General features: G+C 37.8%; 1 protein-coding gene across 2 annotated transcripts; it reads left to right on the plus strand.

The window, feature by feature from the left end:
* Positions 1–701: 701 nt before the first annotated feature.
* On the plus strand, positions 702–11,217 carry LOC148957227 (uncharacterized). 2 transcript variants are annotated; one of them, XM_089115720.1, is made up of 4 exons: positions 702–874; positions 7,405–7,744; positions 9,049–9,175; positions 10,456–11,217. In XM_089115720.1, exons 1-4 carry the CDS (start codon positions 834–836, stop codon positions 10,890–10,892), a joined length of 945 nt encoding a protein of 314 aa, XP_088971846.1. In that variant the 5' UTR covers positions 702–833; the 3' UTR covers positions 10,893–11,217. The 2 variants fall into 2 exon arrangements, with proteins under 2 accessions (XP_088971846.1, XP_088971848.1); XM_089115722.1 differs by lacking the exon at positions 702–874 and adding an exon at positions 5,179–5,372 and having other exon boundaries at positions 10,456–11,215.
* Positions 11,218–12,007: the final 790 nt, after the last annotated feature.

Below are 12,007 nucleotides of genomic sequence, written 5' to 3' on the forward strand. Positions count from 1 at the left end.
TTTGTCGGATCGTGACTCTAACTGTCTGGCCTCAATTGTCAAGGTAGTATGCCGCATTATTAACACACGCCAGTCTCATACAACAGGGTACCATCCTCAAACCGATGGCCTTGTAAAACACTTCAATGGGACCTTAGCGGTAGCAGTATCGATGTATGTCAGTACTCATCAAAAAGACTGGGATCAACATCTCAAATTGGTTCTATTTGCCTACCGTGTGTCTCCAAATGCCACAACTCAAAAGTCACCATTCTATCTTCCGTTCTATCTTCATTCATTCATTCATTCATTCATTCATTCATTCATTCTATCTTCCGAACCTCCGCCACTGCTTGTAATGTTCCAGAATCGAGCCCACCAGACCCGTCCTGCTACACTGAGCCGCCGATCACTCGCCTAGAAGATTTCCATGCACCCACCAGTATTCAGGGAATCTGAGGCCGCGCGTTTCTTTCCTTATCAAGCCCGGAGGCTTGACTTTCCAAAGGGGGGACCTGTTTTGGAGGCACACGCAAGGAACTGGACACTACGCGTGATTTCAACGTGGTCAGTGTGTGGGGAAATTACTTGACATTTCGTGACCCTTTCGTTATAGCCATATTTGGTTATATGTTGATGTTTTGTTTTGGTAGTTTTCAAGCATGCTCCACGTCTTGCAGTCAGTTAGGGCGTAACATAGTTTTAGAGACAGCGAGACGTTGCCGATTAATTTAAAAGACGTTATTTTAGCCGAGAAGCCGACGCCGTAATAGTAAATAGATTACAGATCACAGGAGAAAGAAGCAAGATGTGGAGTAGCAGAAATCAGACGAGTTAAAGTTAGTGTTTTGTTCATGTTGCTGAACTGGTTGTTTTCTTCGTATTGTCCTCTGTCGTAAGTTTATTTTATGATTTATCTTCCTTTAACATTTTCAGTTAAACCCTATAGCAAAAGTGTGGTTTAACAATGCCCTCTAAAACCGAATCAGTTTCTCACGAAGTTATTTGTATGTAAAACATAATATTTGTGTGTACACTAGAAGTATACACTCATGCCATAGTGCACATTTGTACACTTGAATTTGCTCTGCCCACCCGAGATCTTTGTGTGTGTGGTTTTTCTTTCCACGTGAATCGGTTTGTTTCAATGTGAATCTGTTTTTTTGTATGCGAATCAGTTTATTTTAGTGTGTGGCAGTTATGGGTCACGGTATATATGGCACCGTGTGGCACATGGATAAGTAACGGGTCTCAACTCAAGGCCGCCTGCGCCAGGAGTGCAGCGGTGGCACTCGCGAAATCGAGCATTTTTCTCCGTTTTCGTATTGTTTGGAGGAGTAGCAGAAAATTGGGAGGGGGGGGGGAGAAGCTTCAAGAGAAAAATTGTTTTCTCCTTTCTATATTCCAGCCTCTGCTGCATTTTATTTGTCATTATCAAACCAAGATCATAAGGTTGTTTCTGCTTCATCATTGTAAAGAAATCTGTAGCTGAGGCTAAACGCTTAGTATGGATTTTGCCGAAATATTGTTGCTTCATTGTCGTAAAATTACACAAATAGGCCTGAAATCTGATAAATTTTGCCTGCTTGAGTGGAGGTGGAGAAAGGCTACAGTCCCTATGTATTCTGCGCCTATGGTTGCAAAATATGTTACTTTGCTGCAAGACAGCATTCTTGAGAAATTGTGGATTCTTTTTTATTCTTTCCGTTGTTTCTTTGCAATTTTTCCAACTCTTTCCAACCTTCCTGCTTGTATCAATTATGTATGAAAAAACAATAATTCTTCTCACCACTATTTTAAAAACATGCCAAATGATTAATTATTGAAAATAAATGAGTCACCTTCATGAATAATTTTATGTATTTTTGTGAAAATGTTTTGGCGGAACGGAACTTGAAAACGGCTTTGGAAAAAGGAAACATTTCACAACATACCACATAAAGCTTTAAGTAGTATATTGTAAAACGTTTGTTTCTTCAAAAGCCATTTAAAATATATTTTTTGTTAGCTGGGATTTAATGTAGCAGAAACCTTGTAGTGCCAAACAAAATTTAAAGCGGCTGCATTACACAAGAATATCTCTGTTGTGAGTAGGTCATTAGATTGAGCTAAGATGTTTTTTCATGGCCATTGACTTCCTTTTATAAGATATTGAAAAACAAGCCAAGCAAGGCTGGATGAAGATACATAAGCTCTTGCAGATTAGGAATAATTTAAACAATTTGACAGCCCACTGTTATTGAATATACTTTACTTGTTGGGGAGACAAGCGAGCGAAAATCTTCAAATGAGTGAGATAAACCTCCGTTCTGGAGTCAGAGAGTGTGCGTGAAAGTACCTTTGTTCAGGGATATACTGATGGGGGCGTGGGGGGCATCATAGTCAACTTACATTTTTGTGATATTGCAAATAACTTTTTATAAGTAGCAAGCTAATGCATATAATTCACCAATGAATGAAAATCTCAAAGATGAAGAGGATTGAACATGAAACGAGCCTAGCTAGTAAACATCTTAGCTTTCCGAATGCAGTGCTCATCACATCATGTTCCTAAACATACCACTATAATACATACTTTATGAGGTCCCCAAGACCTCAAAGCAGGGGGGACAATTTGCGCCCCTTAACCCCTATCTTGGCGGCCCCGTTTGGCATACTTAGCCATATTTGCCATAAAAGTCTTTAAAAAAAATATAACGTATAGGACATTTTATAATTTAAAATTATTGTTATGAGGAGCTCAAAAGTAGCTGTAATCTATTTTTGCGGATTAACCTATAATTGGTTTTTCTCGATGCTCGTGGATTCACCAAAGAATATGAAATCCACAAAAAATTGTTTCGGCAGGTTTTTATGTACACTTGGAAACCAGTGCAACGTAAATGGTGCTTTACACGGGCAATCCTTTTTGGCTTGTCCATGATGTTCATCACAGACTTGTCTTTCCAACTTTTTTAACGTGTAACGACTGTTCGTACAGCCTACAACTGAACAGTTTCCGTTCACCATGACGGAGTTTTGTACTTTTTAAAGCTTTAAAAAAAGCTGTTCCAAATGAGCCAGGATAAAAAGCGAGTGAGTATTCAAAAAGTAATATACCAACGCCAAACTTTACTATCGCCGTAAAACTCTTTCACCCGGAACCTCGTTCGCGCAATCGAGGCCGACGACCTCGATTATAAAATAAATTGGTGTATTTCCTTATACTTTCACGTCATTATTTGCCCTTTTTTGCCATTAATTAAGTGTGTATATGATAATCAATTTTATTGTCAATAAATTTTCCATGGAGAAATAGTTGGCCAAATAGGTATAGTTGGGCACTTTTTCCCGAACACCCACCCCCCGTCCTCTCTCAAGCTAAAATGTCTAGGCACACCACTGCCTTTGTTCCATGCGCATGCTCTTTGACTCTAAGATTGAGGGCTGCCTCACTCATTAAAAACTTTCTCTTGCTTGTCTTCCCAAAAAATATGTCAAAGGTATAGGATAACGTCACAAATACTTTAATATTTCCATATCTTTTCGCCAACAAACTGCACTCTTTCCTCCGTCCAAAATTGCAGAATATGCAGAGTGCTGCCAAAATTTATAAAACATCGAACGACAAAAACGCACCTTCTGCACTGCAGCTGGCTACAACTCTCAATTAATATCTATATCATCACACCTTTTCATGATTTTATGGAACATTAGGTTCCAAAGGACTTCCCAAGATTTCCCACGATCTGGGAGTATATGCAAAGCCATGACTTGATATGATAAACATTAATGACCTGAAAGAACTTATAGCCCTTATACCCATGAATATCTATGAACAGTTGTCCCTACTTTTACAAAAACATGGAATGTTGTAATATAGGAATTTGGGAATGCTGGAATGTTGGAGTGTTGCAATAGATGAATCTTAGCCTTAGCATTGTTGTACCTCCTATACAATAAGTTCTCTTTTCGATGAACACAAATTAAATACAAATGTAGTTGTTAGCATGTTATTATAAAGGTTTAAGAAAACACATTTCAACGTTCCAGCATTCCAATATTCCAACATTGCAATATTCCAACATTGCAATATTCCACATTCCATGTTTTCAAGATAGCCCTTGAAAAGTGAAGAAAATTGATTTGTGAGATATCTTGACTCAACTTGTTTTGCTAGCTTGGCAAGTAGGAAGTATGATAAAACATATCTCATCTTAGAATACGGCTTTAATGGAATTAATTTACTAACTCGGGAATAAAATACCAATGCAGTATAAAGGTAATAAAGCTCGCTCAGAAAAATTGCCATAAACATCATCATGAGGCTACGTTCCCACATCATCGAGAGCGAGTTGGGCCGTTGGTGCATCGGCGCAAATCGCTCAACCTACCGTAAAGGGGTTACTAGGGAAGTTATACATTAACCCCCAAATATGATTGTAATTGGGAAGGAATTGACAGGAAAAGCCTCTTTTCCCCAATAATAGCCGATGCACCAGTCCTACCTAATAGCATCAGAAAAATGCTAAAGCATAAGAGATGCCTAAAGATATGAGAGGTTTTAACGATGCCATACAAGAAATTCAACACACAAAGCTATACTGAAAAGGCATTTTGCATAAAGAAACGAAATGAGGGAGGAAGGGCTGTAAAAATACAATAAAACAGCCTAGTTGTATTGTGGCTTCACCAAGCAAGATGGGACCCACGCTATGCCAAAACGATAAATACCCCTAGATTAACCAAGGGAATAAAAACGCCACGAAACACACATCTAGCCCCAGATTAACAAATCAAATTCTCAGGAGGCCGAAAACTCCCCGCATTGCCCCTGAACTAGTAGAGCAGGTACAAGGAAAAAACGCGAGGAAGCATGGCACAAGAAAACATAACGAATCAGTAATAACAATAATCTCAAGCGATCCAGGTAATGCTCTAAAGCCCCTCGTGAAATTAACTCTGATTAAATTTCATTATATGATTTGATGGAATTCTAATAAATGAATGCAAAATTTCCCACTTTCAATGTTAATGGAGATGCATTAAAAGACTACACAGACAAAGACGAACTTAATTATTCATCATATGATATGATATGATATGTTATGATATGAAATGAGGTTAGATTAGTGACAGTTAAAAGTGGATAGCAGCTAAATACCTACGCATGTCACCAGGTATACTCGAATGTAGCCACCAGTATATGCTGGCATATGGTTAGACTAGGAACAAAAAAATGACAAAACATCATGTTTTATAACTGTAAGACAACCAGCACAAATGCCATTCCGATAACTGCAGGGAAACCAAAACTAGCTTTGCTAACAGAACAGAACAAAATTTGGAAGAAGAAGCAAAAACTCTATCTTTTCAGCAATGGCATCTAGCTTTGCAAATTCTGTCATTCTCAGGTATGTTATGTAATATCCTCACTATTTCCGTTGCTGCACCTTAAACCAACAAAGAAGCCTAATCTAACCCTTAGCCTAATCTAATCTAACCCTTAGAACCCTAATACTTAAAAAAAACGGATTAGAAATCTTGCTGTTTTTGACGTTTCTTTCTCGTTGCTAGAAAAAGAGAATCCCAAAATTCGAAGCCACCTCAGGTCGACACTCAGGTAGTTCTACGATTAAACTGCTCGAAAGACGTTGGAAGTTTTTCTTGAAAAATAGGGGAACATTTTGATGCATTAGTATTGTGCAACGGATACGGTTTTGTGTTTGCTAATCAACTTTGAAAATTCGACAGGAGCCGTACAATTTGCATGAGTTGTACAGCTCTGGCCCAGTATGGCCGCTTTTTGCCATACAACTGACGAGGTGATGATTCAAAGAAATTCAATTTTGTCTATAACGAAGGTTCCGGTGAAGTTTTATGCTCGAAAAATTGTTTCCAATTTTAATGTTTGTGTAAAAACTTCCATTTCAAGCCATTGATTTATAAATTTTCTTTCGACGTAAAACGCTGTCGGGCATTGATTAAATTTTCTTTGCTTAAATTCAATCTGTCGTGTCCTCGTTTTGAGTTAAATCGACCTCAATTGTTCAGAGGGCCAACCAGAGCCCGGAGCATTCTCAGGAATTAACAACATGTCATTGGAGAACCATCCGCCATTATCCCGATGTGCAAGTCAGGCCAAAAACGCACAATGTCCCGTGTATTTGGTTTGTTTACAAAACTGCGACACAGCCCTTTCAGGGTTAGTTCACACTTCTCCGTCTTCAAATGAAAACGTAGTCAAACTTATCCGTTTTGCCTTGCATTCACACTACTTTGCTTGAAAACGGAGTCGTTTGAAAACGGTAATGAAAACGGATACTTTCGAATACGGTGGGTATTGAATACGCTCCGTTTTCAGTGTGAACACCAAAAACGGGGACATTTGAATACCCTAACATCGGCAACAAATTACGTGCTTTATAGCACACCAAATCTCAAAAATTTTGAAATTGAGAATTTACAATGGACTGGTAGCTGTTACAACAAAGGTTTTCACGATTTGCTTTTATTTCATTTTACTTATAATGACGCCAATTTGTTGAGGATTCGTGAACGCCTCTTTCCAACATTGAGGCCACCAATAGCGTTTTTGTTAGAGTAGTGTAAATCGTATTCAGTTGAAAACGAATAAGTGTGAGCGTACAGCGTTTTCATCAACGAAAACGGAGCGAAACGAATACATGGAATTTAAAATCAATTTGAGAAGAATCACATAACTACGCATTCTTTATTTTCTGACACAGAAAATCGAGGAATTGAGCAGGCGCAATTTTGATAAACAAAAGAAGACCCTGTAAAAAAAGAGGCTTCGAGAAGGCAAATGACTTATTCTTTGACAAACTCTTCATCGGGATACAAGAAAGAATATTCAAAGAATAAATGCTTGTGCTTGAAATAGTATTATCGAGTTCTAAGGTGTGACGTCACCTGAAACCTATTTTTAAAATTTTTGAATTTCAACCACATAGCATAAAAGGTCAGCATGAAATACTTCCAAATATGTAAAATTAACCAGATATGTCCAAAACCAGTTGAGATATTTCCAATTAAAGATTTGAAGTTTGCTAACGAATCACTGTTATTTTTGCTCTGTTCATAAAATTCTGAACACTAAAATACAGAGGGGCAAAGAGGCGATACACATGTGGCCATATCTCTGCCAATTCATAACACATTTGACTGATTGCACATATTCAGAGGTATTTCATAATGCTCTTTCAGGCTATGGGATCCAAATTCAAAAATTCTAAAAATGGATTCTTGTGACGTCATCACTATGAAATCTATTCTTGTTGAATATTCTTTCAAGTAACGGGGCCTTTAGTAAATTGGGCTAAGCCAAATTGACCTTGTATATTGCCTTACAATTGACATAACGATGAAAATGATTAGCATTCTATTGGAGGCATTTTAAAGCATAATGTAACGTGTTCTTTCTAGTTTGATTGGCGTGTATTTTGTTCATCTGAACATTATAACACACCAGGTTAAGGGGAGAATCCTGCGCAGATCTTGCGGAGACTACGCAAACTTCTCCTATGTAGCGCTGGACAAAGTTTTGGAAGGAGAGAAAATTACAACACTGATTGTTCCATCCGAAGAAGAATGCGAACTTGCCTGTGTTGATGAGCTGCAATGCAAGTCAATAAACATAGAAAAGAGTAAGAAAGCCAGAAGATGCGAGCTCAACAAACGCTCTACTGCAGATGCCTCAGACGGGGTAGCACTAACGCCAAGGTCAGGTTGGGTGTACAAGTCAACGAGCTACACAGACAAATTGGTAATTTTCAAATCTTTTGCTAAGAATAAGATATAAAAATTGGAACATTCCCCATACATTTATATTACTTTAGTGTGTCACAAGCTCTGCTTGTTCATTGTCTTACAAGCCCTTTGATTACAGAAGCCCTCGTTCATTGCAGAAATCTGCCTGTTGAGAAGTTGTCATAGTTATGGTTACGGTTCTTGCATAATTAGTTAGATCGAATTAGAGTCGAGTTAGTGCTGGTAAGCGAGTAAGATCGTTGGAGTGGAATTTTAAGACCAACCCCTAAAGAAGAAGACAATGTGCCATTGCAACCTAGATTCCTTGCTAGTCTGCCACTGATAGTATGCTAATTCTTCTAAACGTTACTTTCGGGTTTTCCATTAGTTTAGACATGAATCTGTCTAAACGTTCTGTAAAGTATATTTTGGTAACTATGTCGCAGATGAGTTTCATTCTACAATGATCCGTCCACTAAATGCTAAAGAAAATACGTAAGCTATTACAGTTGCTGACTTTAAAAGACAATTTCGTTACCTTACGAGTCAAGAAAGACAATTATCTACACAAAGTCCTATCAAAAGTATAATTTATTGCTAAATTTTGGTTTAAAATTTACTGTATTCATTCCCAGTGGATTGTTTTTCGTCGTTTGTGCTGTTCCTACCTATCATTCATACTTGTAGCTCTAGCTCTTGACTTCCTTAGTAAGATTCCACGTTTATTTTATCTATATTAGCATTGTAATACTCTTTAAGACCAGACAAAAATGATAAAGTCCCCTTTTATAGTTTGAGGACCACAACATGCTAAAATGCATGCTAAAATTGCATGCTAAAATGAATTTCCGATATCAAAGGTTGATTTGGCTTTACCCATTTTTAGTAAGATATCCATATAAGGAGATGGGGGTAATAGACGTCACGTGACAAATTAAAGCTCATTTTACTACTTTCAACGTATTTCTACCAAAAAAGATAAACTCTCCGTCATATTTCACTGCTTAGACCAAATATTTATTTTGTTAAAAACGTCATTCCATCAACCTTTCCCCTTCGCAGCGGATAAGCAGGAACTTCTCCTGATTTAACCCCAATGTTATGTTATGTTATGTTATGTTATGTTATGTTATGTTATGTTATGTTATGTTATGTTATGTTATGTTATGTTATGTTATGTTATGTTATGTTATGTTATGTTATGTTATGTTATGTTATGTTATGTTATGTTATGTTATGTTATGTTATGTTATGTTATGTTATGTTATGTTATGTTATGTTATGTTATGTTATGTTATGTTCAACTTGTTACTTTTGCAGATTGGACATTATTGCCAAAGACTGAATCCGTGCGAAGTTGAACACCTCTGCATTGATGTCTGTTATGAACCCGGCTACAAATGCACCCACTGTAAGGAGCTTCAGTCTGGAAAGCCTTGCCAAAGATGTACGTCGTTGTCAATTTTTTACTGCTTTTCACTTTAACCATGTACCATGGAATTCCGCGAAGGATTTATGTTCCTAGAAATTAAAAAAAAAATTTCCATTGGTAAATGCTCTCCATCGTCGCTCCGTACAAACAAATCTTTCTTTCTTGCTCTAGACCTATACGTGACTACCTATTTAGTCCGAATTTTCCAAATGTATTCCAATACTGTACAGATGGCCAACATAACGACCTTATGCGAGGTTTTTAACAGCTTAAAATTGCAGCAAGTATTTATTGACGGTGGCTAAAATTGTTCCGATGCACAAACTGATCCTGTACTAGTTAAAAACTTTTGAAATAGATGGTGTCAACTTCCCATGCCATAGAAAGGATATGGCTTTGGGGGCAAATCACTTAGGAACATTAGGAACAAAAGTAATTGTTCATTTGAAGCAACGAAACATTTTCAACTTTAGGGAATAGAGCATTCCCCCCTCTCAAGAACAGGAGCAGCTACGGCTTTGTCCATATTAATCCTTGCTTGCTTTAACAATCATTATAACAATAGAATTCTAAACAAACTTCGACCATTTGTATTGGCCACTTCATCCAAAGGCCTGACAAGGGGACCAGTCAAATTTGAGGGTCTTACTAAAAAGGCAACGACCAAATGGCCCCGTTTCGATAATGACACAACGGCTGAGTTGAACTTGGGATTTGCTATAGATAATGAACAAGATTCTATTTTTCCCGAATCAAAACAGAAATTTATCAAAGAAGGAGGCGCGCACAAAGAAATTGATGCTATCAAGGACTTGATTTTGGTCCTTATGCTACCATTTGAGGATTATTGTCAAAAAAGACTACCATTTGAGGGAAATTTCTTAACATTTTAGCTTTAGCCCTCTTTGACCCTAACTTGGCCCCCTGTTAGGTCATAATGGGAGTATCCCTCCCTGGGCATCGCGGTAAGAGCTCCAGTTATGTGGGAGTTTCCTACTGAAATTGATCTTAGAGTTTGCTGTGACTTTCGAATAACTGTTTTTCAAATATTGTGAATGTGCCAAGCATTCGCACAGAATAAAATCTTCACTTAGCATCTAGACATCTTGCAGTGTTCCAAAAACCTTCTGTGAACACCATAGCTTTTTTTCAGTCCGTCCTTAAAAAATCTCAAGAAGTTTTTCTTCAAGTAAAACAGTGTGCGTTTTCGTAGTTTTAAGGCTGCCCCATTTCTCTTCAGTAAGGACATCTTAACGTTTTGCATTCTTTAATTTTAATATTCTTCTATTTTGCAGATTTGCATAACATCGCTTTGGGCAAAATCACTTCACAGTCCTCTACATACACGATTTTTGGCAGTGACAATGCAATAGATGGACACCAAACTGATACATTCAGCGTATTAAGATTTAATTGCATACACACAGAAAACGAAAAGAGACCTTGGTGGAGGGTCTATTTTCAAGGGATGGCAGTGGTATATAAAATTGCAATATTTGCAAGAGGTGACGGCTACTATGAGCGACTTCGCAATTTAGATGTTAAGCTGGGAAACGTCGACGAACCTGGGAAAAACGCTTTAATCTGGAACTGTCCTTGGTTTTCAATAGAGCATAAAAGCCGCGAGGTACTATTCGCTATCCCGAAAAAAGGAAAATATTTGTTTGTGGAGTCGCAGATAGATAATCCTTTAGACTTATGTGAAGTGGAGGTCATAGGATATTTAGAATAAGACAGCAATTGAAGTGAAGTTGGAGCAAGACGGACAGAGAATTTGATCAGCACATTCAATGTAGATATCGATGCAATCTTTGTTAAGACAAAGAACGAGGAAAACCTGCCAATTGCAAGCAACAGTTATAGTAAAGTTATATACAGAACATTTCTAGTACAGTTAAAAGCAGCACCGTAGGAAAAGCAGGGGACACTATTGTTGAGAGTTACAATAGCAAAAAAATAGTTAGTTGAAAATAAAAGGATTTTTCTATTTTTGGTGGGCAGGGGCCCGCCTATGCAAAATAATGGCTACGGCCCGCCTATGCAAAATAATGGCTACGGCCCGCCTATGCAAAATAATGGCTACGACCCGCCTATGCAAAATAATGGCTACGACCCTGTATTAGTACGTTTAAAACGCACTATCAATAAATCTTTTCTCTGATTCTCTTGAACTGAAATCTGGTCTTCCCAGATGCTATCGAGATGCCTAGAGATTCGATATTTCATAAATGACACTGTGACACTCTTCCACAATCAAAATGTACACGCTACTCCTACTCCCTATCAGCGCAACAACTAGGGCCTTGAATGTGCAACGTGCAATTTTATTTAATTATACCCCCTGTCCTTTTGGTTGGACTGCATCGTCTTCGCTAATTCCTGATCTTTTTATTTCGCCAAAACACTGAATTTTAAATTCTATCACTTTGAAAGAAATGGCTATTTTGGTAGACCATTTTGTGTAATGCTGAGCAAAAAATAGGGCGAATAAGCGAACTTTCTTAATCTATCTGTTTTGGCACCATAAGTGATAGTAATGCTAATAGAATTATTAAATTTTCAGCAGTAGGTACGAGTACGAGTTTCAGCAGAAGATTTTTGTGACGCCTTAGTCAAATGAATTGGACACTTTGTTGAGCCACAGCAAACTGAAGTGTCAAGCAGAGTATTTAAAGGCTTAATATGACCTGGCAGCTTCAAAAAGAAAAGAAATGCTTGATCTACATAGCTAAGAATTTTGTTGAGCAAGGATCAACACAACTGACTGAACAAGAACCCAACTTGGCCGTCAAACAGATGTAGCTTTTAACATAGATGTGTGGTGAGGCTTAAAAACATGGACAGTTC

Source organism: Rhopilema esculentum, unplaced genomic scaffold (genome assembly GCF_057945365.1).
Source record: "Rhopilema esculentum isolate cy_ngs unplaced genomic scaffold, ASM5794536v1 HiC_scaffold_36, whole genome shotgun sequence".
NCBI lineage: Eukaryota > Metazoa > Cnidaria > Scyphozoa > Rhizostomeae > Rhizostomatidae > Rhopilema > Rhopilema esculentum.

Excerpts from the sequence above, each read along its gene's own strand:
- LOC148957227 (XM_089115720.1), top strand. The coding sequence starts at position 834 with ATGTTGCTGAACTGGTTGTTTTCTTCGTATTGTCCTCTGTC. Across the intron at positions 875-7,404 it reads TCTTCGTATTGTCCTCTGTC|TTTGATTGGCGTGTATTTTG; the intron begins GTAAGTTTATTT and ends TGTTCTTTCTAG. Across the intron at positions 9,176-10,455 it reads TGGAAAGCCTTGCCAAAGAT|ATTTGCATAACATCGCTTTG; the intron begins GTACGTCGTTGT and ends TCTATTTTGCAG.